Source organism: Diabrotica virgifera, chromosome 1 (assembly GCF_917563875.1).
Source record: "Diabrotica virgifera virgifera chromosome 1, PGI_DIABVI_V3a".
Lineage (NCBI taxonomy): Eukaryota > Metazoa > Arthropoda > Insecta > Coleoptera > Chrysomelidae > Diabrotica > Diabrotica virgifera.
The window spans coordinates 68,122,853-68,148,292 of NC_065443.1; the positions used below are offsets into that span (position 1 = coordinate 68,122,853).

General features: G+C 32.6%; 1 protein-coding gene across 1 annotated transcript in view; it reads left to right on the top strand.

Moving 5' to 3' along the window:
• LOC126890891 (uncharacterized) overlaps positions 1-25,440 on the top strand; it is a 94,042-nt gene that overhangs the window by 50,610 nt on the left and 17,992 nt on the right. The window contains exon 2 of the mRNA XM_050660052.1: positions 22,369-22,492. Within this exon, the coding sequence (XP_050516009.1) occupies positions 22,369-22,492 (124 nt within the window). The remainder of the gene's footprint in view (positions 1-22,368; positions 22,493-25,440) is intronic.

Genomic DNA, 25,440 nt, shown 5'->3' on the forward strand with positions numbered 1-25,440 from the left:
ATTCTTTAGTTCTTACTATTTTTATTATTTCATCCATGATCAGGTTGAACAATAAATTACTCAAGGAATCCCCCTCTTATCCCATTGCCAGTTTTAATTGGGTCAGTTAGTTCATCTTCGACTTTTACTTTTATTGTGTTGTTCTGGTAGATCGGTAGATGTTTTCAATCGTTTTAATTATTCCTGTTTATTATTTTTATGCTAAGTTAAGCCTTTTTATTTTTTAATGCACATTTATTTGATTTTTTAAGTCGCTGGCATATATTTCTGAGTTAATTATTCTTTCCAATGGACATTCACTACAAATATCTTCTTCCTCTTTATAAGCCATTCTGCTTGTTCATTTTCGGATTGATACCTCTATGTAAGGTTGTCACTCCATCTTTTGCGTGGTCGGCCGATACTTCTTCTACCGATTATCTCTTGCTATTTTGACCACACGTGTCTCCCTATTCTGCTTATGTGGTTATTCCATTTTTTTTTCAATTTAGTGTCCATTTGTTTATACACTGTATGTTACATTGTCTTCTAATGTCTTCACTCCTCCTTGGATCTCTCAACGTATTTCCAGTAATTCTCCTCAGTACTCTCATCTCTGCCGTTTCCAGTAGTTTTTGTGTTGTGGGTTTATCGGGTCTTGTTTCTGATACATGTCATTATTGGCCTTACACTATCTTTATACATTTTTGAGTTCATCTCAGTGTTAATATATCGGTTTGGCCATACAGTGTTATTAAGACATCCTGCCAGTCTATTTGCTTTCTGTACTTGATTTCTTACTTCTTTGTCCAGGTCTCCGTGGCTTGACAACGTATTTCCAAGGTATTTTATTTCCATTACTTTTTCAATACTGATACCATCAATTTCTATATTACATCTGATTGGGTCTTTATTGATTTCTATTGTTTTAGTTTTCTGAGATGAAATTGTCATATTAAATTCTTTTGCTATTATGTTTAAATCTGTGAACTAATCTTTACAGACTACCTTCATCTTGGGCTATCAGTATTGCGTCGGCTGGGCATTATACTAGTTCGCTCCGGTGGTCAGATTTTAATACCCTACAGCAGTGTTTCCTAACCTTTTATGTCTGGCGACCCACCTTCTTCTGTTTTTTCATATTCGCGACCCATCCCTTACCCACGGCCCACGAAAACAAAGAACACGGTTACTGTACGCTACTCAGCTACTGTAAGAGCCACGGCGCGACTCATCTGATATTCGCCCGCGACCCACTAGTGGGTCGCGATCCACCGGTTGGGAAACGCTGCCCTACAGAAAAAGGTCAGAAGTAAATTCGCTCCCGCCAGATATTTCTTAGAAAAGATAGTTTAAAATGGAAAAATTTGAAATAAGTGAAATGTTAAGCGACAAGGGCACGTCTATGCTAGTTATTGACAACTACAAGTATAGTCCTGTCGCCAGGGGGGGTACAACGGCCTTCTTAATTCAGATGGACTTACCCAAGTTTTTTTTATGTATTTTGACCCGTAGAACACGAATTTTTTGGGTAACAGTTGATCCGGATGTCGATAAGGTTGTTATAAACAAAGAAGTTGAGGAATTACATAACAGCGATTTCTCGCAAAACAAAACATTGTTTTGTATTTTTTGGGTCATTCTAACCAAAAAATGTTTCTACAAGTTTTTTCCTAGGATGCATAGTTTTCGAGATAAACGCGGTTGAACTTTCAAAAATCGAAAAATTGCAATTTTTGAACCCGAATAACGTTTGAATAAAAAATAAAATAGCAATTCTTCTTACCGCCTTTAAAAGTTTAAGTCAAATTATATCTGCTTTGAATATTTGCATTGCTAAAAATTTATTTTTTGATTGTTAAAAAAAGCTATAAACACATAGTGTTTCCCGTGCCTAATACATGCGTTTTAACGCATGCTACTCAGAAATAGCCCCGCTTGCACTGTTACCTCCTCTACGTACTCGTTCGATTTTAAATGAGAAATCATTGAAACATCACTCAAGCACTAGGTGTTTATAGCTTTGTTTTAACAATAAAATAATACATTTTTAGCAATACAAATAATTAAAACCGATATAATTTGACTTGAACTTTCAAATGCGGTAAGCAGAATTGCTATTTTATTTTTTAATCAAAAGTTTTTCGGGTTCAAAAATTCCAATTTTTCGATTTTTTGAAAGTTCAACCGCGTTTATCTCGAAAACTATGCATCCTACGAAAAAATTTGTAGGAACATTTTTTGGTTAGAATGGCCCAAAAAATACAAAAAAATGTTTTGTTTTGCGAGAAATCGCTGTTACGTGATTCCTCAACTTCTTGGTTTATAACAATCTTATCGACATCCGGATCAACTGTTACCCAAAAAATTCGTATTCTACAGGTCAAAATACATAAAAAAAACTTGGGTAAGTCCATCTGAATACACGAGGCCGTTGTACCCCCCCTGGCGACAGGACTAGTATAACTTCAATAAAATGCTTCCTAAATTATATCAAACGTTGACAGTGTGTAGAAATAAATTGCAAAGCATTTGTACTCACATTGTTAAATCGGAAAAAATTAGTTAATGGTGGGTCTCCAGATGTTTTTGTGTTTTGTTTGTATCTGGTCTTGTTTCGGCCGAGTAAGTCATAACTGGCCTATTAACTGAGTTATATTAATATTCGGGTCTTTGTTTTCACTCTTAGGTATTTTTTTCCAAATTGTGTTGTTTAGGCATACCGGCCGTTCTACTGACTTTAATTATTTGGTGTTTTACCTCTTCGTCGATATTGTTGTCGGCTGATAGATCAATTCCCAAGTATTTGAAAGTCATTACTACTTGTATATTTTGATTGCTTAACTCCAATTTGCATCTTATTGGTTCTTTGGCTATTACTAGGCTTTTTGTTTTTTGGGCTGATATATTCATATTCACTTCTTTTGCGTTAACGTTGAATTTGTGCAGTAATCTTTGTACGTCGTCTTCGCACTCTGCTATTAACACGGTGTCATAAGCGTAACAGTATTTTTAGCTTTCTATCACCCATTTTGTACCCTCTTTTTTCGTCACTTGTTTTATTATTGCATCCAACATTATGTTAAACAGTAGAGGACTTAGTGAATCTCCTTGCCGGATTCCTGCGTTTGCTTCTCTGGGCTCTGTTATTATTCCATTGACTTTCAGTTCTATTTTATTTCTTACATATATATGTTTCGTATCAGTTTTATGATATCCAGAAATGATACGTTTTATGATATGAATATAATGTTTTATGTTATATAAATATCATATTAAATAAGCAAAAAGGTAAGGAAATTTAGAGCTCAGTAAAGTTTACTTCTTCTCACGAACCAAACATTACTGGTTTAGTTCATCACTGTGAACTTAGTGCTGTGCCGTAGCTCAGCGGCAGGATACTGGAGCGTAGGATTAGGATCTCACTAAGAACTACATTTTCATTTCTAAAAATCCGAGTCATTCACCATGCTTCGTAGGGCACGTTAAGCCATAGGTCTCCCTAAGCTAGTGTGCATCGACACTAGTTACTTGAAATAGGCGCCAGTTACTTGAAACAACTTGCAGTTGGCGCCAAGGATCTCACTGGCAAAAACTCCATACGATGTTATTATTATTATCATCATCATTAACACCCTTAGGGCACCAATAGCCCTTATGCAATTTTTTTAAATAGAATCAATACTCCCTTCGATTCGTAAAATGGCATAACGAAAAAATCGTCTCAGCACATACTATTTTCTTTACAAAAGAAAATTAAATTTCCACACAGATTTCTCCTATGTAACCACATAGTTTTTACATATTATACTTTACTTGATTTCATCTTTTAGTACTCTCAAAGGATCGTGCAAAGGATGAAATCGTGGCTGAAATTAGTTTTAATTAAAATAAAAAAAATATAAAATAAAATAAAATAAGATGAAAAAAAAAATAAAATTAAAATTTATAAATTTTTAAAAATAAAATGTTTAAAAACTATATTTAATAACGACAACGAATCTGCCAACCGAAATATCAAATAGTTATTTTATAAAGGAGATATATTTGGAAAGAAATAATTGATAAAAATATAAATTAATTAATTAATAAATTAGTTAACTATATAGTCCAGAAAGCCACTGCGCACCCGCTAGGAAAAACATTCTAATTCGGATTTTTTGCACAATCTTACTCAAAAAGGACTCCTTTTAACAAATTTGCATGTTGCCAGGACCAAAAGGTGGTCAAAAATTTTTTAAACGTTTTTTTTTGTTTTTTTCCTAAAATTATTTTTTTTGCATGAAAAAAAGTTTTTTTAGGTTTTTTGGATCATTCCAAACAGAAAAGGTCTTTAGTGACTTTTCTCTAAAAATGATAGTTTTTGACATATCAGCGATTAAAAATTGAAAAATTGCGAAATCGGCCATTTTTAACCCTCAAAAACTATGTGAAAAACTTAAAATTTTAATGGTGCCAAGGTAGGTAGATATTCTTTAAACATGGATTGATGAAATCCCGAAGAGTTTTTTGCAATACAATATTCAAAACTTCTTTGTTTTTTAATTGTTAATCAAGCGTGCGCGACACTATTTTCCACCGACAGTATGGTGCAAATGAAAGGAATAAATTCGTTATTTCGTAAACGGGCGACTTTAAGGAAAAATCCCGAAACAGGTCGATTTTTATTTTTAAGTTATGATATTGTGGCATATATGGTATACTAGTGACGTCATCCGTCTGGGCGTGATGACGTAATCGATGATTTTTTTAAATGAGAATAGGGGTCGTGTGATAGCTCATTTGAAAGGTTCTTCAATTCTTTATTCAGTAATGTAAACATTTACATAATTATTTTTACAGGGTGTCCTTCTACTTCTTTTTTGTCAAATAATTTAATTTAATAAAAAATTTTTGGACACCCTGTATAAATAATTACGTAAATGTTTATATTACTGAATAGAGAATTGAAGAACCTTTCAAATGAGCTAGCACACGACCCCTATTCTCATTTAAAAAAATCATCGATTACGTCATCACGCCCAGATGGATGACGTCACTAGTATACCATACATGCCACAATATCATAACTTAAAAATAAAAATCGACCTGTTTCGGAATTTTTCCTTAAAGTCGCCGGTTTATGAAATAACGAATTTATTCCTTTCATTTGCACCATATTGTCGGTGGAAAATAGTGTCGCGCACGATTGATTAGCAATTAAAAGACAAAGGAGTTTTGAATATTGTATTGCAAAAAACTCTTCAGGATTTCATCAATCGATGTTTAAAGAATATCCACCTACCTTGGCAACATTGAAATTTTCAGTTTTTCACATAGTTGTTGAGGGTTAAAAATGGCCGATTTCGCAATTTTTCAATTTTTTAATCGCTTATATGTCAAAAACTATCATTTTTAGAGAAAAGTCACTAAAGACCTTTTCTGTTTGGAATGATCCAAGAAACACAAAAAAACTTTTTTTTCCATGCAAAAAAAATAATTTTAGGAAAAAACCAAAAAAAACGTTTAAAAAATTTTTGACCACCTTTTGGTCCTGGCAACATGCGAATTTGATAAAAGGAGTCCTTTTTGAGTAAGATTGTGCAAAAAATCCGAATTAGAATATTTTTCCTAGCGGATGCGCAGTGGCTTTCTGGACTAATATAGTTAGTTTGTAACATGTGTACGTATTACTTGTTTTAAGATATTTATACAAATACCAAAGCATATGGTCATCGTCAATATTGCACAATTTTTTCGAGGGCCGGCTCTGCATTCCAGAAAGCGCGGGTTTGTTACAGTTTATTCCACCTGCAAGAGACTTTCGGTTAATGTGTTTTTAAGGTCATTCCAACGTTTTTTAAGGCACTTCTCGTGCCCAGGTAGGGACGTATGGAAATTTTTAATACCCCCCGATTAAGATATATTGACAAGAGTAAACAATATGAAAAGTGATCAGGAACTATTTGTAAAGGTGTCATATGTTGTTTACATTTCTGATTGTTATATGTATTTATTATTTCAATAAAAAATGCTGAAGATATTCTAAGAGCCCAATGTATTTGTTGATGTACGGGGTGGTGAATACTTGTCAATAGGAAACGGCAAAAAGGAAACTCAATGGGAAATTCTAAACTGTTGAATTCGATCCTGCTTCCCTAATTATGTTTCATCAACAGTCATGAGAAATTATTTGTAGAGAACTGAAATTTGTTTAAAAAAAAAAGTTAAAATTGTTCTACGTATTAAATACATTCCAAAATTTTGCAAAAGTATTTAAAACATTTGCCAGAGTATTGTCATAGTCCATAAACATAGTCCAATCGTCAGATATTTGACCTCTAAAAATCATACGAAAAATTTTGGGTCCCCAAAAAAATGCAAAAAGTTTACCACCGCTAACCCCCGGTGGAGAGAGAGACGGAAAACATCGATTGTAGCTGAGATTTCGAATAGAACTTTTTGTGAAGAATTAACTGTTCTCTCAGAAGCAACGCTTGAAGCGACCGGCGATTTTGAATGTCAGTTATGCGCGCGAAATCAATTTTGTAAAACATTATGAGGAGATACAATATAGCATTAGACGAAAAGAAAAATTACAGAAATGCCCAGGGAAGGCTATCTACCAAGCCACGAGACAAAACGATATCCAATTACAAAAGACGAACTTATAAAACCGTATTAAAAAATAAAAAGTATAGTTGTTATGTGCTGCCGGAAGTCTGGAAAATTAAGAACACAACAAAGAAAATGTTTAATACAAGCGAAATTTGGCGACGATCGGCTAGAAAATCAAGGGGAGAAAGAGTATCAAATTAATATAATTTCAAAACAGTTTTGGTATCAAACCTAATCGTAGGTTAGTATACTCATCATTTAGCAAATAGTGGAGGATTCTCGGTCAACGAATGGGGATGAATAAATGCTGAAGGCGTTTGTTCTCATATAGATGAACAATAATTATTAACAGAATTATACATATTACAAATACATAGATATGCTTGAAAACCAGAGATTTCTTAACAACAACTTCATCAGTGGCGTAACAAACTCCGTCGGGGCCCCCCGCAGAATTGGAAATGGGGCCCCCTTTAATAAATTATTAAATGCGACATGTGTAAAAATACCTATACCTGTTACAGCCCAGTAAATCAACGTAAAATATGGCGATATGTACCGTGTAATTTTCAGTGCTACCACCGAATTGGTCAACTCAAGACTTATCGAGTTATTTATGAGTAAAAATGTTTATTGTTCAACAAAAAAAAAACACTTTTTTAGGCGATTTTTCGCAAATAGTTCAAAGAGTAAGTATTCGATCGAAAAGAATATCGTTAGCAAAAACTTATCTAGATTATAAAAAAATGAAACAAAAATGAAATCTGTCGACTCACTAAAAGAAAAGTTGTAGCTCATGAAAAGTTTTTCTTATTCGTCAAATTTCAAATCGAATATTTCAACATGAAATAACCAAAAAATGAAATACTTTTCGAAGAAACTCATTAGAACTTTTTTAAAGCGTTTAAAAGAAGCTTTATTTTTACAAAAGTTTCTAGCATCAAAACTAAGCCAGGTATGCTCAAAATACAGTTAATCCCATTTTTTGGTAAAAAAATTGTGAAAATCTCCCCCTATTTAGCACCCCAAATTAAACTAATCATTGTCGCCTTACAAATTACTTAACTTTCTTATAAGACCTGTAAGTTTCACCGGTTCAAAGTGCTTATTTTTAAAAAGGTTCTAGTTGAAAGGGCTTGAACGAGCCCCTAATTACGAGTATATGCAAATTTTAAACAGCCATACCTTAACCAATTTTTGTCTTACAGGAAAACAAAATAAAGCCAAAATATTTATAAAAGCAAGACCTACATTTCTTTACTCTTTGATATTTTTCGTACCACTAATACTGTTTAAGTTATTTTGAAAAAAAAGCATTTTTTCAAAAATAAGAAATTCGAACCTTACAGATCATATAAACAATAAAAATATTTAAAGTAAATGGGAAAGCGCTAATGAAAAATTTTATTTGGGGTGCGAAATAGGGGCAGATTTTCACGATTTTTTTACCAAAAAAGGGGCCAACTTTATTTTGAGCGTAACTTGTATAGTTTTGGTGCTAGAAACTTTTATAAAAAATAAAAATAAAACATTTTTTTAACATTTAAAAAAAGTTTTAATGAGTTTTTCCCGAAAATTGATTCATTTTTTGGTTATTTCAGGTTGAAACATTCGATTTGGAATTGGACGAAAAATAATAGTTTTTCATGAGCTTCAACTGTGCTTTTACTGTGTCGATAGACTTCATGAATAATTACACCATTTTTTTGTATCTTATAATCTACATTTTTGCTACAAATATTTTGTCAATATCTGATATTTAATTCAATAAATACTTATTTTTGAGTTGTTTGCGAAAAACCCATCTGAAAACGTTGTTTTTTTGTTGAAAAATAAACATTTAAAGAAACTCTATAGAAAAAAAGTTGATTATAATTAGTCAATTTATACATTTCCGGACTTATTTTAAACGTATTATTTTCGCTCCAAGGAGGGGTATGACCCCCCCCCCAAGTAAAAGCAACCAACGGTATAAATCCAACTTTGAAGTGGAGTGTAACTAGAACCTAAATCCAAATTGTCAAGCAAATACGTCCGTCGTGACGCTGGTAATTTCACTCCAAAACTGTCATTTACTGAGCTATTGGTGTATTCATGCATTGTTTATGACGACTTCCATTTTTCATCTTTATTGGTATAGAATAAAATAGAACAAAAATTACTAAATGATAACATTAGTATTATTCTATGAGATGAACAACTCTCTTCATGCACTCTCTACTATCAGCGAATATATCTACAATTTTATTAATTCGGATGGACAACTTCATTTTCAATACTACACTGCTTAAAATACGTATGTATGCAAATAATACAACACATTTTTACATATATTAGACAACAAGATGGGGCCCTTGGCATATTGGGGCCCCCTGTAAGCTTTATGCTGCGAGGGCCTCTGTTACGCTTCTGGATAATTGTACATATCGAAATACTCAACGTAGATAAAGATTAAAGAGAAAACCTATTTCTAGATTTAGAAAATATTGTTCTAAAATTCGGAAAATCACAATTCTCAAATCTTTCAATAGTCACGTACAAAGCATTATAGTTTATTGTCGTCACACATAAAAGTTCGTGTGACCAGAAAGGATTAAGTTTCTAGATAATGAGATGATTCACTTGCCAGATACGCCTGTTTAGAAATTTACGTTTTTAAATTTAAACGCACAAACTAAAATCATATACCTGTATTATATAATAACAGATTTTTACATAATATCAGACGACAAGATAAGGCCCTTGCTCGATTAGGGCCACCCGCAAGCTTCACGCTGCGGAGGCCTCTGTTACGCCCCTGAACTTCATCTTCTAACATGACAATTGCCCGGTGCATACACAAGTATAAGTTATAGAATTGTTGAAGGAAGCTCATGATAATGTTCTTCCGTAGCCTTCTCGGCGTCCAGACCTCAACCTTCTCGAAAATGTGTGGGCAGAGTTTACAAAGAAATTAAATGAAAGCATACTTAAGCCACGGAATACAATTGAACTATGGGAAAAATTTTTGGGATTAAATATATTTTGTGAATAATAATGGGGTTTAAAAGAAAATGGATATTTTTAATCCGGACGTCCTTATTTTCGTTTTTCTGGTAGGTAATGCTCATGGCTATTCCGACCTTCGAGGCAGCTGCTCTGAACAGTTGCCTTGAGCTGCAAGCAAACTATTCTCTCAGGTCATTCAACCAGGATACGCGTCTCTTCCTACACTTCTCCTACCCTCTATTTTTTCTTGAATTATGAGTCTCAAGATGTTCTATCTTTGGCCTCTTATCGCATGTTCAAGATATTGCAATTTCCTTTCTTTTATTGTGTTTCTTCGATGACATCCTTAACACTCTTGTCCACATTTCAAATGTCCACATTTCAAACGCGTTAATTCGATTTATTGTATTTCGGTTGAGTTGAATGTTCATAATTCAGCCATAGTAATGCACACTGTGTACATAACATTATTTAATTAGCCTTATTCTAAGGGCTAGTGTCAGATTTTTGCTACATAAAATCTTTTTCATTTTCACGAAGTTGGCACGTGCCTTTTCATTTCTCACTAATATTTCTGCAGTATAATCGTGAATTTTCTGTGATGATCATTCCCAAGTGAGTATATTTTTTTACTCTGTCAATTTGCTGGCCGCCTAATGTTAAGAGTAAACGGTAGCGATCAACAGGTAGCAACAAAATATAACTTCGGGAGATAGTATCATAAACTTTGGCAACAGTGGTAATCTTTGACATTATCTAAGATTAATATTTTGACAATATCATAGTCGCGCTAAATGGAAGTATGTAATAGAAAACGATTTTATTATTAATAAATAGATATTTATAAAAATAATCCAAAATGGGTGAAAATTTTATGTTAAGATAGGTATTTAGAAAGGTATTTGCATGAAAGGTCTAATAATAAAATAATAATAAATAATCATTTTTTGTTGTGAAGCGAAACAAATTTCGATTTTCGCATAATTTTGGCACGGTTTTTAATGGACTTTTTCTTGGAAGGTTTAACTTTATTTTTCGTTTGATTTACTTTTTCCATTTTGTTACACTATTGATAATATTTTTAGAATAAAAAATCCTCCTAAAACTTTATATACTCGCATTAGAATTCGAAATATTTTTACGTAAAATATACTTACCTACCTACATGTAACTAAAACTCACAATTAACAACAATCTATTCTTTCAAAGAGGCCAACAACTTATACAACAACAACAACAACAACAACAAATATATAATAAATTAACTATCAATAAACACTACTTTCCTATGAAACAACAAAAACGAATCCTTAAATTAACATACTCCTGCACTGAACAGATATCGATAAAGATGACAGAACAGATTAGAGAAAATCTGACGCAGGTTTGTCAAAATGACAGTGATAATTTCTCTATGTTGCCTAATTAGTTATTTAGTTATAATATGTTCGATTTCTTGGTAAAAATAAAAAATTTTAGTAGTTCCAAGATTACACAAAATCTAGGCATGGGATAAAAAAGTTTATTTGAAGAAAGTTTTTTTTCTTCCTAATGGCGGTAAAGGCTTCTTTTTTCAATATTTTATTTAGTTATAGAGTAATTTCCACGTACTAACATATTTCTGAAATTGGGCTCTGTACCGCCATTCTTTATTATATTACGAATATGTGTGCCAAATATCTCGACAAAATATTAAAAATGAGAGCCGCAATCTTGGAACGCGTTTGTTGCTACCTGTTGATCGCTACTGTAGCCTCTTAATATTTCGCTTGTATTGTTCCTGCTAATTTTCATAAATTTGGTATTTTTGATGTTAAGAGAGAGTTCGTATTCTCAACTATATCTTAATATTTTGTTTATTATTCCTTCTAAGTCTTCCAAGTTGTCGGCTCTTATGACTGTATCGTCGGAATACCTAACGTTATTAATTAAACTTCCATTCACTTTTATGCCGACTGTCGTTTACCAAAGCTTCTGGTATAATTTCTTCACAATAAGTATTAAACAACAACGGCGACAGTATGCAACCTTGCCTGTCCCCTCTCCTTATTTCCATTTCTTCTGAGACTTCTCTTCCAATTTTCACATTTTTTCGTTGGCTGTAGTATAAATATGATATCAATTTTACATCCCTCACATCCAGATTCTTGTTTTTAAGTACTTCTATAAGTCGGTCATCGGTCATCATGGATGACAGATGAGATACTGAAACTAATGGACGAAAGAAGAAATGCCAAAAATGACCCCGATACATACAAAACAATCAATATATCAATAAGAAGGAAAATTAGAGAAGCGAAAGAAAAAGAAGCAATGGAGAGATGCCAAGAAATTGAGATTCTGCAATCAAAGTACGATAGTCACAATGTACATAGGAAAGATAAAGAACTCACAGGTGGATCAAGACGGAGACAGAGAGGAAATCTAACTGATTCTGATGGAAACATCATCTTAGATAAACAGAGTAAAATTTGAACGTGGAAAGAATATCTAGAAAATCTATTTGAAGACCAAAGAGATAACACCTTTGAGCTAGAAGAAGAGGTAAATGATGGACCAAGAATATTACAGCAGGAAGTTTATTGTGCCATAACACAGCTAAAGGATGGCAAAGCAGCAGGTCCCGATAATATACAAGCAGAACTACTCAAACTGATGGACAACGAATCAATAGCAATATTCACAAAGATATTCAACAACATATACAACTCTGGACAAATACCAACAGAATGGCTGAAGTCTGAGTTTATTGCACTTCCAAAAAACCAGGAGCCAAAAAGTGCGAAGAATAGCGTAAGATAAGCCTGATGAGTCATCTCCTAAAATTGTTACTAAAGGTAATCCATACGAGAATTTACAAGCTATATGAAAGTCAAATTTCGCCCAACCAGTTTGGGTTCATAAATAATGTTGGTACGAGAGAGGCTTTGTTTTCAATACAAGTCTTATTCCAGAGATGCAGAGACGTAAATTGCGACGTATACGCATGTCTGGTTGATTACGAGAAGGCGTTTGATCGAGTACAACACGCCAAGATGATGCAAATACTAAAAGAAGCAGGAATTAACAACTAGATCTAAAAATAATTAGAAACCTTTACTGGAATCAGACTGCAAACCTCAGAGTTGACGGTGAACTCACCGAATATGTCAAAATCATGCGTGGAGTGAGGCAATGCTGCATTTTGCCCCCTAATTTTCAATCTTTACTCTGAAAAAATATTTATCGAAGCTCTACACGAAACTAAAAAAGGTATTCTACTAAACGGGTACCGGCTAAATAATATCAGGTATGCAGATGACACCATAGTATTTGCGGACAACCTAGAAGACCTACAAGTACTCATGGACAAAATCACGTATTACAGTCAACAATACGGACTCAATATAAACGTAAAGAAAACAAAGCTTATGATCGTCAGCAAGAAAAAGATAACAGAGGGTCAACTCTATATCAACCAAACCCCTGTAGAAAGAGTGAGGCACCACAACTACCTCGGCACTATAATAAATGAAGAATGGACCAATAACCAAGAAATAGGAGCGCGCATCGGAAAAGCTAGATCAATCTTCAACCGTATGGGGGCGTTTTTCAAGAGCCACAACCTTTCACTTGGTATAAAAGTAAGAATGCTGAGATGTTACGTATTCTCTGTCCTTTTTTATGGTGTTAAATCATGGACCTTGAACGGGGATATGTGTCGAAAATTGGAAGCATTTGAGATGTGGCTATATCGGAGAATTCTTAAAATCCCATGGACTGATCGGGTCACAAATGAGGAGGTTCTTAGAAGAATAGGGAAGAACCGAGAAGTACTAACCACCATCAAATCTCGAAAGTTGGAATATTTTGGACACATTATGCGAAATGAATCCAGATATGCCCTCCTACAAGCCATCCTGTTGCAAGGAAAAATATTTGGAAAGCGAGGTCCAGGAAGAAGAAGAACATCCTGGTTAAATAACCTCAGAACCTGGTTGAACACATCTGTGCAGCTTTTCCGCGTTGCTGCAGACAAAGTGAAGATTGCCATGATGATTGTCAACATTCGTCACGGATAGGCACATCAAGAAGAAGAAGATAAGTCGGTCATGTTTTACCTTATCGAGTGCTTTGTTGTAGTCAATACATATAATAGATCTCGGTTAACATCCAAGCAATTTTGGGTCAGCAAGTTAAAAGAAAATAGTGCCTGTTTTGTGCCCACTCCATTCCGAAACCCAAACTAGGAATCACTAATATCCATCAACAGCTTAGTGTGTATTCTATTATTGATGATTTTTAGCAGGGTATGTGATATTAGACTGATCGTTCGATAATCACTACATGCTTTGGCATTTACTTTCTTTGTTAAACAAATAAATGTTTTAATAATGACCAGTTGTAGCAATTCACTTGGTATTTCATCTGCACCAGCAGCTTTATTATTTTTCAAGGACTATACTGCATGCATAACTTCTGACTTTGTTATTTCGGGTCCCTCGTGGTTGTTGGACTAAAAGATCTATATTTTTTTTTCATTGGCCAGTTTTAGCAATGCACTTAGCATTTTATCTAAACCAGCAGCTTTATTATTTTTTATGAACTTTACTGCATGCATAACTTCTAAATTTGTTATTTCGGGTCTCTCGTCTTTACTCTTGGTGATCTTTACTGGTGATCTACATATGTACATATTGTTATGCTCTACTTTATCTCTTAATTTTGATTGATTAGCAAATTCTTAATTTAAATAATTATTCAATTACTTTAATCACTGCTTATGTAAAACAAAACTAAATTCAAATTAAATATTCCAATAAATTTTATTCTCGGGGCTAATTTTGTATTTGATATAATACCTATAATTTGTGGCTTCTAGTATTTCTAGTTGCTTACTTCTTCTTCCAGGATGGAACAGGGAAATTAAAAACATTCAATATCATATAAATGTACCTAATATATTATTCATTTACCAAATAAGCCGTGTACATATGATTTAAAAAATACTAAATTTAACTTTGTTGCAACAATTTCTTACTTAATAAATCAAACTTTAATTCTGACATCTCTTTGTTTTAAGAAAAAAAAATATTTAAATAAATTATTATTTTCTCATACTAAATTTATTAAAATTTACTTTTATTCATTTGAATTGAATTCTTAAATTTGAAATTACTAACTGTGTTATAGTAATGTTCAATAAACAAATAAGCAAATATGGTTTTGATATAAATAAATTCTCTCCATTCCGACAAATTATTTGACTAATCTTTTTGTTTCTTCACTTCCTCTTTTTCTGGATTGAGTGGTTCTCGATTCTCCCAACGTACTCTCTGGACGTTGCGACAAAATCCCTCTCGTCTTAAACTGCTTCCAAAACAACACACAGGAACTTGCTCGAATTCTCTTACTCAATTTTCTCCTTGCTCGATATCCTGTGCAAATAGATATCAATCAGCGACTCGTTCTAGACAAAACAAAGGAATCTCCCTCGGACCAGGAAAATTAACTTTTCAACCGGTCGACAATTTGGTTTCAACTTGATTCTGCTCGCAAATGCCGATCACACCACTTTACACTGATTTCTCACTTTTGAAAACTCGACTGCTCTCTTCAGATATCTATTATACAGTGACCCTCTCTTCTCTCGCAAATTCAGACTCCAACTTTCTTATTCCTTCTACTGATCTTTTTCACCCAATCAAAAACACGCCTCTCTCAAAACCTTTCATACCCATTTCTTAAGAACCAAATATTTTTCTATATAACTTTCCAATTTGTCAAATTTTAAGAAATATCATACTTAGTTTTTTCCTATATACTACTTTTAATTCTAAAAACTAAAACAAAGTGTTTACCATCATTAACCCTCCCGGAAACATTTTAAAAACATTATTGTTCTCGCCAAACAATATGTCCACTTTCTAATCCCGAATTGTTTGTTAGTGTACCCATTCACTTCGTCGAATCATTATCACTAATCGTTTTCACTTTCTCGAAACACTGTTTAATAGCTAAATTAGAATGGGATGAGAATCTATGATCTAATGGTCTTTGATATAAATTTAGTTTTCTTTTTAAATGATGAACTATAATTTTTTTAATAAAAAAAAACAATTCTACAACAATATATATAGGTATATTTTCCTGTCTCTGGTCACGGAATAGTTCCTCTATATATTCATTCTATTTTCTTAATTTTTGTTTCTTTTCCATTGCTGCAATGGCTGCAGCTACTATAAAAACTTCCTCCTCAGTGGTTTAAACCAATGTTTAATGACCAATGAATATTCGAGAAATATTAATATGAAGATAGTTAGTGATAAGTAAACCAAATATGAGAATTACATATTGCGCGGCAATATTGTATATCGAAAGTAACAAATACGGAAATGCAAAATAAAAAATAAATACACAAATAAAGAGAAATTAAACGAGTGGAAGTTTGAGACAAATTTATCAAAATTACTTTATGAGTAAAATAAAAAAATCAACAAGGTATCATCGAAACTTGTAAATAACAAGTACTTATCTGTCAGGTGCGTCTTTTATATGCGTATTAAAATCGCTATCAAAATTTAATACAGACACAAAACCAATTTTACTGCTCTTTAATAACTTCATTGAAAATATCACAAATAAACTCCAGAATTTATTAATCTTCCACCGCATTTGCGAGGTCATTTTCAGAAACCACCTTGTGCCAATCGGGTCCGGGTTTTACTGCCAACATTAAAAATATTAAAAACATAAAATATCCACTCATCATAGCTAACTATGGGCAATATTAAAGTGTTGCCAAAATTTTACACTTTGTAAAAGAGTTGGTGAAGGTTGTAAAAGAATTTTATGATGATAACCCGACAAATTGTTTTATTTGTATATATAAAACGCAAGCAATTAGCAGCCTACTATAAAAATTCTTAAGAAAAGTATTATTTGTTTATGACCCAAACACACATCACATCACATTTGTTTTGTTTTTTTCAAAATTAATTTGAAAATGTAATATTTTTTGTAAATAGTATCTATGTTTATCATTTAGAACAAGCTTTATCCACAAATTGATTAAATTCGGTTTACTAAATCTACTCTATATCTCAATCAAATTCAATCGATTCTGTTTCTGTCTTCATCTTAAACAATTATGCTCTGTTTTTAAACCAGGAGGAGTAATTCAAATTTGCCTATGACCGGTACTAGAACGTCATGACGCCTATGACCGGTACTAGAACTTCGCAATTGGTGGAATCGATTTATCTCTGGAAGATAAATAAGTGTACCAGTTTTCGTTTTTCTAAATAAAAGCGTTCTGTATTTATGTCTTTCATTCTTTCGATTATCATGGCCCAAGTTGATGTATTAAAGGCATTTTTAAAATTAAGTATAACTTCGTATTTTCTTTTGCCTTTTTAATTTATTTCGCTATCCATTTCATACATCAATGATTCTTTCAACGCCTTTTGCAATGTTTGTTTTTTATCAGTACCTATTTCGTATGTTTTTTCCCGGGGTATCCCGGGGTAAATGAATTTATCTTCTCCATCTTCGCGGCTTTAATATTATTACCAAGTTGGCTAATTTTAGTTTATCTCGAAATTTTTGTTTTTTTTTTTAACAAATTGTTACAACGGGCACTCTTGTAAATTATGATGGAAATTAGACAAGCACCTAATTCTTGCGCGATATAATGCGATGTGTCTCTTTATTCGTATATCCACAAATATACTACTAAAACATGAAAACCGTTTCCTTAATTACTTATTTTGAAACATGGATCAGAAAAACTTGATCAAATAAATATAAACGTATTGTTCAGCGGATCTTTAAAGTACCTGCTGAAGGCAACCCACTCGACAAAATTAAGTTATGGTATACAAATTTCTCACGAGATTGGTAGCACTGGTTTTGTTTTAAAGGAGGCCTGCAAACAAAGTGTATAAATCTTTGGAAGTACAAGGCTCATTTGCATAGAACAAACATTATAAGGTCTTAATTGAAGATTGCGTGAGTAGCTTTTATTACGTTAAGAGATTGCTGCTTACCGACAGCGAAATAAATAGTAACGAGTTTGTACTTTATTGTCTGTAAAATAAGAAAATTGGACATTAAATTATACATGTAAGCTAGGGAAGAGCTATTCTTTAACTTGGCACAAATTCACTTTAATTTGTGATAGTAAATAAGCAACAAAAAGTACAAAATAGGCTTGCAGCTTATCATTTCTAAGTATGTGCCCCAAATATGCTATCTTTCGCTTTTTAATGGTGGTCAAAGTTCTCTGTCTCTTCCCATTAATATGTGAAACGAATAAGGCGATGGACTACCCCAGCTAATTGAAATAATATTCGAAAATATTACATAAATCATCTAAGATAGCCATTGTTACACCCTTAGCTTAGCTCAGTCACTCAGGTGTGTGTTCGTCTTGTCCTAATCTTAGAAATGAATTCTGAAAATTTAGAATGGAAGCAAACAAAACAGTATTTTTAACTAATCATGTTTATTGTTCATAAAGATATAATAAAAATATGACTTAGTAAATTGCGTTAACAAATATATTCAAATTCTTGCCAAAAACTAACAATTCTGGATTATACTTATGGCTTTCGGTAGCTGATGGTAACTTATTGACGTCCAATGGTACTTCTGCTGGTTCTGCAACGGGCAACGGGCTCTGGGGTTGTAGATGTTGTATTCCACCAGGCCTACGGATGTTGGTCGTTGCAGTCTTGGTAATGTGGTTGCAGCCCTGATGACATGGTCCTCGTTGTTATATCGCCGGCGATTTGAGGGTTGTTGAAACTCCCGGAGGGAGAACGGTGATCTTATTCCCAAAAACTGTAACAGTAAAACACATATCAACAATCAAGAAGCTAGTAACCAAACTGTACCTTCGCCAAATAGTATCCAAAAATAGTAAATGGCAAGGTAAATTAAATGGCATTTAGATGAGGAGAATAGTTAAAATTTTGATTACTAAACGTGCATATATGTAAATTAAAAAGATTATTTCATTCATAGAAGATTCTGACCAATAGAAAGCTACAGAAATGCAAATTAAGGTGATAATTTTTGATAATATCCCGTCGTCAAGTATATTACGTCAGATGCCCTTCGTGACATTAATGACAATTAATGTTTTTAAAAGTTATAAAAGTGATGACTTTCAACCGTAAAATATTTTATATCAACTGTGTGTTTAACAGTACTAATTTGTACTTACATAAATAAATTACAATAAAATTTTGGTTTTGAACAGTTTTATTCATGAAATAATCGCAACAAATTGCACTCGATCTCTAAAATGAATATAGAATTTTTGCCATCGTGACACTTTGACATAATTTTACTCGCCTTCGGCTCGTGAAATTAAAACTGTCAAAGTATCACTCGGGAAAAATTCAATAATTTTAGAGCTCTTGTGCAATTACTACTGATAATATATTTAAAACTAAAATATTAGAACACATGGTTTGACATTGTGGTTAGGTTAAATATAAAAAATCATTAGAAAGACTGTTAGATGTTGAACTATGATTCCAAAAAAAAATAATGATTTCTTACCCCAAGAGAGTGAAAGTATGGAAATAGATAGGGCCTTATGGGCTCATCTCTTTAAATAGATTTAGTTTCCCTGTCCCTACCATTTTCATTTTGTGTCAGCGGGTAGGAATGAAGGATGAAGTGACACTTTCATGACAGTGCGACATAGGCAGTGGCGAGCATGTTCCGTATTGAAAGCAGTTACTTACAGAGTAAGAATATATGGGGTACGTTCCGTATGTTCAATCGATGATTTAAATGAAAAGAGATATAGGAAATAGAAGATAATAAAAGAGGGTAATAAAAGAGAGCGCCAACGAGTTTTCAACGAAGAAAACTGGTAAAACAAATAGAAAAAAATTATTGTTAATGAAATATTAAAGAAATAAAGTAAAATAATTATTTAAAAATGAAATATCAAAGATGTGACGTTTGTAACGTTACGTATGCAATATCATTTCGTTTGTAATATGATTGGTCCACGGTATTTTCAAAATTCTCCTAAAAAGCCAGATCTCAAAAGCTTATAACTATTTCATTAAGTCAACATTAACAGTCCAGGCTTCGACACCATAAAGACGAATAGATTGGATATAACATTTTACCATCCGATATCGGATTTGCAGATTGAGTCTTTGCTTACTCAGAAATTTCCTTATCTTCAAAAAGGCTGCTCTTGATTGCTCTATTCTTGATCGAATTTCTTATTTCGGATTTAGATCTTCCGTAATCCAGACTCCTACGTATTTCATTTTGTCCACTTGCTGAATATCTTAATTTTTTATCTGGATCCTTGTAATGACTTTGCCCCTCGTACTGATAACCATGGTTTTTGTTTTCTTTATGTTTATTGTTAAACCAAACTGTTCCCCAGAATCACAAATTGTGTTTAGTAGTGTCTGCGGCCTTTCTTACTTTCAGCGATAAATAACGGATGTTATTTATATTTTCACCATTTATCTTGATCTCTTCTGTACAGTTTTTAAGTGCTTGTGTAAAGAACTATCCGGAGTATATATTGAATAGTAATGGTGAAAGTACACAGCCCTGTCTCACTTCTCTACTTATCTGTTTTTTAAATAACTAGATTTTCGAAACTTAAATAACTAGATTTTCGAAACTCCCACAGAGAATAACCCGACGGATTCTTTGATGACGACCTTTGGCTTATAGCATGAGAGCTGTTAGACATTTTTGAGATATAGTTAAAAGTACACGTTTAAGGCACGCATGTGAAAGTTTGCAGGAGCGATAGCGAGTTCTGCAATTCACATGAGTGCCTTAAAAATGTACTTTTTAACACGCATATCATACAATATTTTTTCTACAAACGTAATTACAGGACAATATCTACAAAAGCTTTTACTTGAATTGACATTCCATTTTTATATTTTTTTGACATTACATCAAAATTGTCTATACGGTCAATACGAACTGCAGTGCCTTAAAAATATTTTAAAGCACTAGTGCCTTAAAGTAGCATTTTTAACGCTCGTATGGAGTGCTAAAAATTGCATTTTTCTACAACCACTATTCAAAGTGCACTTTTCTGCACGGTTTTATATTAGCAAACTTGATATTTTCTCACAGTATAAGATATTTGACATTAGTGTGCAGAAAAGTGACGTTTCTGTGCCGCAAAGTGACGTTTCTGTGCCGCAAAGTTATTTTCTGCACAATTGACTACCTCATTCTGAGTAACGTTATATTCTGTTTACATCCGTGGACTACCGCATTCTGAGTAACGTTATATTCTCTTTACATCCGTGGTTAAACTTTAGACAAATATATAACCTATAAGACAATTATTATATTTAACTATAGCATAGAAACTAAATTATGGATGTTACAACTGTTTTATTTTACAATTTTATTCTTATTAAACATTTTATAATTATCAAATAACCAATAAGGATTTAGCAACCTGTGCAAGAGACGTCGAATGAAGTAAGTTTTGTGTAAATCCGTGACTGCATAAATATAATGTCAATAATGTGTAATAATTGTTTAAATTTAAACAAATTAAGGCAGTGCATTAATTTTTTAACTGATTTCTGTGCAATTTATTTAGGTATAAGAAATTTAAATTGATTAGTAGGTATTAATTAAATACAGTTTAAAATTTATCACATAGGTACCTATTATAATTAATCGTCGTTTGGAAATTGTGATTTTTATTTTTAGGAAAAACTGTGCTTGTAGAAAAAGTATAATGTGAAACACGTGCAGAAAGGTAATTTCTCACTCGTTTGAATTGCGGCACTCGCTTGCGCTCGTACCGCAACTTTTCAAACTCGTGAGAAATTAGTACCTTTCTGCACTTGTTGCACAATATACTATTTTAACACGGTTGTAGAAAAAGTAAATTTAAATGAATCTGAACTTCAGAAGATTACATCTGAATCTGTACATACTATTAACTAGTGTAAAATATAAAACTATACATACATAGCTATGTACTTTATTTCCGGACAGGGGGTGCAATTGTTATTTTGACAGGGTATTATTTTTTAATATTAAAAATAAATATTCTAAAAAAGACGCAAGTTTTTCAGAATCGCTGCAGACAGAATAAATTGAGCCGTAATGATCACCACTGTGTAATAGTAATTATTGTAAGAAAAAATTAAATATTTCAGCCCTAGGTCTTCAAGGCCTGTTGAGCTTAATAAATAAATATAGATGATCACCATTGTCACAAAATTATAAGTCACACGAAGAAGCAAAATATTGAATTACCTAAAAAAAAGATTTCAGTTATAAAAAGAACATGTAAGCTTACCTCCAGCAATATTTATGAAATTCTCTTTGGTTCGCTGATGAATTGCTATCTATAGCACCATAAACATATGGCGATCATCACGGCCCATTTTATTCTGTCTGCAGCGATTCTGAAGAGTTCTAATATTGTTTTTACACTCCACTACTTTAAATTTTTCAACCAGGATATGAATCGTCCTCCCGGTTCTCTTTTTTCTTACACTTTTCCCTGTACAACCAATCACATCACGTTTTTTATTTCTTATATGACCAAAGTACTCACATTTTCTTTTCCTCATAGTGTTGAGTATTTATTTTGCCTTTTTCATCTTTCTGAATATTTCCGTTTTTGTTACGTGTTATGTCCAATATATGTTTTACGTTCTTCGATAACACCACATCTCAATAATGTCAAATCTTTTCTCAGAAGCGTCCGTGATTGTCCAGGCTTCGATTCCATATAAAAGGACAGAGAATACATAGCAACGGAATTAATTAATTACTAATTAATTTTAGTTAATTCTAAACACATATCACAACTATTTACAGATCACATAGAACAAGAACCTGAGTCTCAAGGTGAGTCTGACGAAGAAGAAGAATGTGAATATTTTAGCTCAGATGAAGAAGTACGAGAACTGTGAGTCTGAAGAAGAAGTACGAGATTGAGGCGCAACAACATGGATGTCGCCGGGTCAGGTGATTTTGTTCCAGCTAATGGACTCACTGCAATAAAGAACGCAAACAGCTATCGGTATACGCTCTTTATCACACTACTCCTTACCTATAGCGATTTTCATTTACATGCACTCGTAATTTATTTGATCACCTGGCAGTTAAAAATTTTTAAAAAAACCTGTCTCTTTTAAAATATTTATTATCAATATTAACAAATACCCTGTCAAAATAACAATTGCACCCCCTTGTCCGGAAAGAAAGTACATATCTATGCATGTTTAGTTGTATATTTTATACTGGTTAATAGTATGTACAGATTCAGATGCAATCTTTTGAAGTTCAGATGCACACCCTGAAAATAATCCTGGGGCGCCCATACAAGCATCTTGCAAAGTTAAAATCTCTCGCAAATCGCCTGGCCTGTTTATTTTCTTTATATTTGAATATTTAAACTTACTTTAAAGTCACGTCAATGATATTTTTTGTAATAACAATTTTTACCCTTTTTTAACTTTGGGGGGATTTTTGGAAAAAATAACCGCTACCCTCCAGCCAGACCGGTATTTTTGTATTAGGCTATCATGGAAGCTATCATCGAAAGTGTTAGTTTTATATCAAAAAATCAATGTTTTTCGGTGGTATACTCATTTACGATTCACTCAATTTTTGCCGTAGAATAAATTTTATCAAACCAAGTTCTTGGGAATTAAATTACCTACAATTTCATATTTAAACATTTCTTCGTATCTCTGATGCCAGTCTTTCTATTCTGAAGAAAATGGCATTTTTTACCAAATTGCAAACATTCGTTATTCGCTTTCAACTTCAATTTTTTAAAAACTAATCAGACTACGCCAGTCAAACTTCTAGAATATATTAATAATATATAAATAAAGAAGAATAAATATGGCCAATGACTAAAAATACCGCTAACTTACATTATTATGCTTCCAATTAGATTTCTCCTTTGTTTTTTTTTCAAAAAAATATATTGATTTTTTAACAGTAACTTTTTATTTTTTATCTTAGAAAGTTCGTTAAATAAGAATTTTGTAGGTTTTTAAAAGATCTATAATGCTATTGATATTAAATTCTTTTAAAATTCGCAGTCACAAAAAGAGGTGGCATTGAAAGGGTTGGTAAAGGTGGCTTTTGCATGATATTAAAAGTTTTAATTGTTAATAGCTCACTCAATTTTTGTCGTAAAAAAAATTTTGCAAACCAAGTTTTTTGGAATTAAATAGGCTACAATTTCATATTTAAATATTATTTCGTATCTCTGATGCTAATCTTTATATTCTGAAGAAAATGGCATTTTTTACCAAACTACAAAAACTCGTTATTCGATTTTAAGGCCATTTTTTTAAAAACTAATCATTCTAAGCCGTTCAAACTTGTAGAACCTATTAACAATACATAAATCAAGAAAATAGAATCAGGTCAACGACAAATTTTAATTGGAGTGGTGATTAGGGGGTCGTTTACGATCACTTTTTTGCTGACATTCTTTTCATTATAAGTCACTTAATTCTTTTAACTAGAGATTTTTTTTATTTCTGGAGATACATATTTTTAAATACTTTAAATAAATTTCAACAAGTTATCCTCGAAAAATGTATAGTTTCCCGTCCTTTGACGTTGAAACTACCATATTTAGCATTTGACGAAGAAGAGCCAACATATAATAAAGTATAGCTCGATTACTATTGGTGTTCAAGAAAATAAAAACAAACGGTTTTGTTTATTTTTTCAAAAGGTACATTTTTGTTAAGTAAAGTTGTTTTCATAAAACGAAAACTTTTTGAGTTATTACCGGAAAACTGATAAAAAAACATTGGTTTTTCGATAAAAAAACTAACATGTTCGATAGCGAATAAATCAAAAACTATTAATTTTATCAAAAAAATATATAGAACGTTTTTTGCTTATAATGAACGTTTTTGCTAACTCGTGCGGTCAAAATATAATAAAAATTTTCACCCCCGAGATAGGGTGGCAACCACCCCCATGGTAAAAGCTCCTTTTGGCATGATATAGATTTGGATCCTTGGACTATCCACTACTTATTCTCAAATTTTCAAGCAAATCGATATATTCTGTAAAAATTGCGAGGTTTTTCCTATTTTAAGCTTCATTACTTAGACTACTATTGGTACTAACAAAATTAGTTTGCTGTATATTTTTTGGTACATCCTCCATGCATTTTTTTGCTATATCAACTTTGTTTTTTATTGAATCTAAGGTAGCCGTCTGCTACAGTAGAGGATTTTCATCCTACGTGCCGTTTTAAATGTATAATATTTATCACCTCCTTTATCTTGAATTATCTAATTCAAGATAAGAGGCGTTTTTGCTAGCGGCTTTTCCGACAGAAGACAATCCTGCTACATGGGTTAAACACTTAAAACATAAATAGCCGTTTATTTATGGTTGGTATGCGGTGGCCTCAATTGCAAATAATTCCTATAAAGTTACAAATCTCTGTCGGAATTTACAAGAAATATTCTGGTGGTATTCGTCTTGGTTATAGGGATTTTAACTTCAACATCGTTTCCTTATCCACAATATTATTCATTTTTATATTAACGAGTTCCTCGCGGTGACATGCACCTGCGGAACCTACTATTAAGAGCACCAAAAATAGAATTTGATTCAGTTTTTACTTCGTTTCTTTGATTGTGATTTACCTCAAGCCAAAGATATTTACTATTAAAAAGCATTATTTAGAAATGTTTCAATTTGTTCTCTGCACATATTATATAATATATGGGCTATAGACTTATTTTTAATAATGGCATTACATAATATTTCGGTCGATCTAGACGGTCCAGTTAGCTGAGGCGCAGTCGATCGACAAGTTTAGTGGATTTGCGATTTGCGATCGCTGGTTTGAGCCTTAGCTAGGTCATG